Genomic DNA, 2,489 nt, shown 5'->3' on the forward strand with positions numbered 1-2,489 from the left:
TTACATAGAAAATTGTGATATTTTGTCAATTTTCGTAGAAAATTAAGGAAACTTTCATAGAGAAATTAATGAAATTTTTATAAACTGACTAAAAATGTTTAAAAATGATAGTTGACTACCAAAGAAAATTTGACTTTCATAAAAGATTAATAAAATTTTTACAAAGTGACCAAAAATGTTTAAAAAGAATAGGACTGACAACGAGTTGACTATCAAAGAAAATTTGAATTACCGATCACTTTTGTCAATGCACGATGGAGTCATAATGAAATCACAATGAATCTCCGGAGGTAACAAAATTATTTCATCTGCTTACAAATAGGAACGAGGCGTATCAACTCTGCAGGACCTCGAAAAGTTACAAAAGTTACCAGAACTTCAGATATACCAATCACAGCCACCCTCGTGACCCATGGAAAAGAAGCGACATCCTCCCACACTCTTCTCGTCCGTCCCAAAAACGCAAAGCTCCGCGCAAGCAAGCGATTTGTAAAATATATTCGTAATATTTAAGATATAGAGGTAAAATACGACACGTCGTACAGTTGTAAAAGCTTTTTTTAGAAAATACACGTAATTCTGAACCCTCTCTCTCTCTCTCTTTCTCCCCGTCTCGTCATACTTCATTAATCTCTTCTTCACTTTTCACCTACCCCACTACTCTACTTTTCACGAAAGCCAGGCTTATTTTAAACCAATGAATACACGAGAAATGGCTTGTTCTATGAATAACCCTATGCGTTATTCTTTACTCGATTCTTTTCCTGAAAATGCCAAAATAAAACCATCGTGCAATTTTTCCGTTAACAGTCATCGAAGCTAATTTTGGCTCAACTATTTGTCGCGCTCGAAATACGCGTGTTACACAATTTGATCTTTTTTTAACCGCGGAATCAACTTCCGACAATTAAGGAAAACTCGCAGAATTCGTAGAATCGTAATTTCAATGAAAAATAAATTTAACGCGGATTTTTCAATTTGGTATTTTTTGCATCGGTAGAGTTAATATTTTTCAAATGAAAAATAAAACCTAATCATCCATTTCGCAGTGTAAATTTCACATCGGTAGATTTAATTTTTTTTTTAATGAAAAATAAAGCTAACACGTTTCACAATTGAAATTTTACATCAGTGGAGTTAATTCTCCACTTGTATATTTTTCTCAAATTTTTTATTCATACCTCTCTCTTCGTATGATAGAAAATTTCCATTTCACGATCAATCTAAACAAAAAATAGATCATTTCTAAATTTCACATCAGTCGAGTTAATATTCCTCTAAAATTTCCCCGGCACGAAAAAAAATCGAAATAAATAAAAAATTTCCATTACCTTTTACTCATTTTCAGGAAGGTGTTGATCTCAAATTGAAAAGAACTCAGGTGTTTTTGTTTTTTGTCGGATTTCACTTTATTGTTTCTCTCAGCCAATAAAAAGGTGGTTCGTATGTATTATATGGGCCTGAACAGCTAGGCGGTTTGCAGACGTAGCTTACGCAAAGTAGTTACGTGGAGAAAAAACAAAGATTTTTCCAAAATATCGTTCATCGGGCTTGTGTTATGTAAGTAATTTCTCGTTCTGCTTTCGTTTATAAAGTTAATCAGCAAAGAATTTCTCGCGCGTTATATTCTTCCTCTATGTTCTATTATCGTCAATATTTCTTCTGTTCTGTTTTTCTCCATTCGTGGAAATTTTTACGACAAACGATTCTTTTTTCGACGGTTACATACAATAAGAGAGAAAATTGTTTATCTCTTTAATTCGTTACGATGCCTATTGAAGGAACAAATCTAACACTCACAAATATATCGGTTTGCCGTGGAACGTCAAAGTTATACGTTTTACGTGTGTGTGTAGATTATACATCGTGTAAATTCGGTATAATAATACAACGGTAAGTGATAATAAATCGTAATAATTATAAAACATGGTTTCGTGTGTGTGATTATATCGGGGCCTCATAAACAACATCTAGGCGATTTTGCATACTTATAGTTCGCACAAAGTTCACAGGAGAAAAAAAAAACGAAGATTCCTACTATATCGATCATCGGTTAGGGGTGTTATCTCTCACTTTGCTTTCCGTTCAGAGTTAATCAGCAAAGTATATTTTCTCTTCCTCTACGTTAATATTATTTATTGTACTGTTTTCCATGCGTGGAAATGTTTACGACACACGATTCATTTTTCAACGGTATACACAATATAAGAGAAAATTATCCGTTTAATTCGTTACGATGCCTACGAAGGACAAATCTAACAGACGAATATATATATATATATCGTTTTGCCGTGGAACGTCAAGTTATATTAAGTTACGTGTGTGTAGATTATACATCGTGTAAATACGGTAGAATAATACAACGGTAAGTGATAATAAATCGTAATTATAACGGGGGATTCTAAATACAAGTAGTCTCGTTTTAAACGTAAAAAAGCAACGGAAGAGAATTCTTAGCGCAATATCGCCGTTGAGAAAAAAAGCTATTT

The 2,489-nt window shown here is 33.3% G+C and overlaps 1 protein-coding gene across 3 annotated transcripts in view; it reads left to right on the forward strand.

Moving 5' to 3' along the window:
* Positions 1–2,489, forward strand: part of LOC108577330 (high affinity cAMP-specific and IBMX-insensitive 3',5'-cyclic phosphodiesterase 8A-like) — a 32,496-nt gene that overhangs the window by 13,588 nt on the left and 16,419 nt on the right. For 2 of the 3 annotated variants that reach the window (XM_017940472.1, XM_017940473.1), the window contains exon 18: positions 323–1,092. The exons of the other annotated variant lie outside the window; for it this stretch is intronic. In XM_017940472.1, the coding sequence (XP_017795961.1) occupies positions 323–409 (87 nt within the window). In that variant the 3' untranslated portion in view covers positions 410–1,092. Of the gene's footprint in view, positions 1–322; positions 1,093–2,489 lie in introns of those variants that run through there. 3 annotated transcript variants of the gene reach the window in all.

Source organism: Habropoda laboriosa, unplaced genomic scaffold (assembly GCF_001263275.1).
Source record: "Habropoda laboriosa isolate 0110345459 unplaced genomic scaffold, ASM126327v1 scaffold697, whole genome shotgun sequence".
Lineage (NCBI taxonomy): Eukaryota > Metazoa > Arthropoda > Insecta > Hymenoptera > Apidae > Habropoda > Habropoda laboriosa.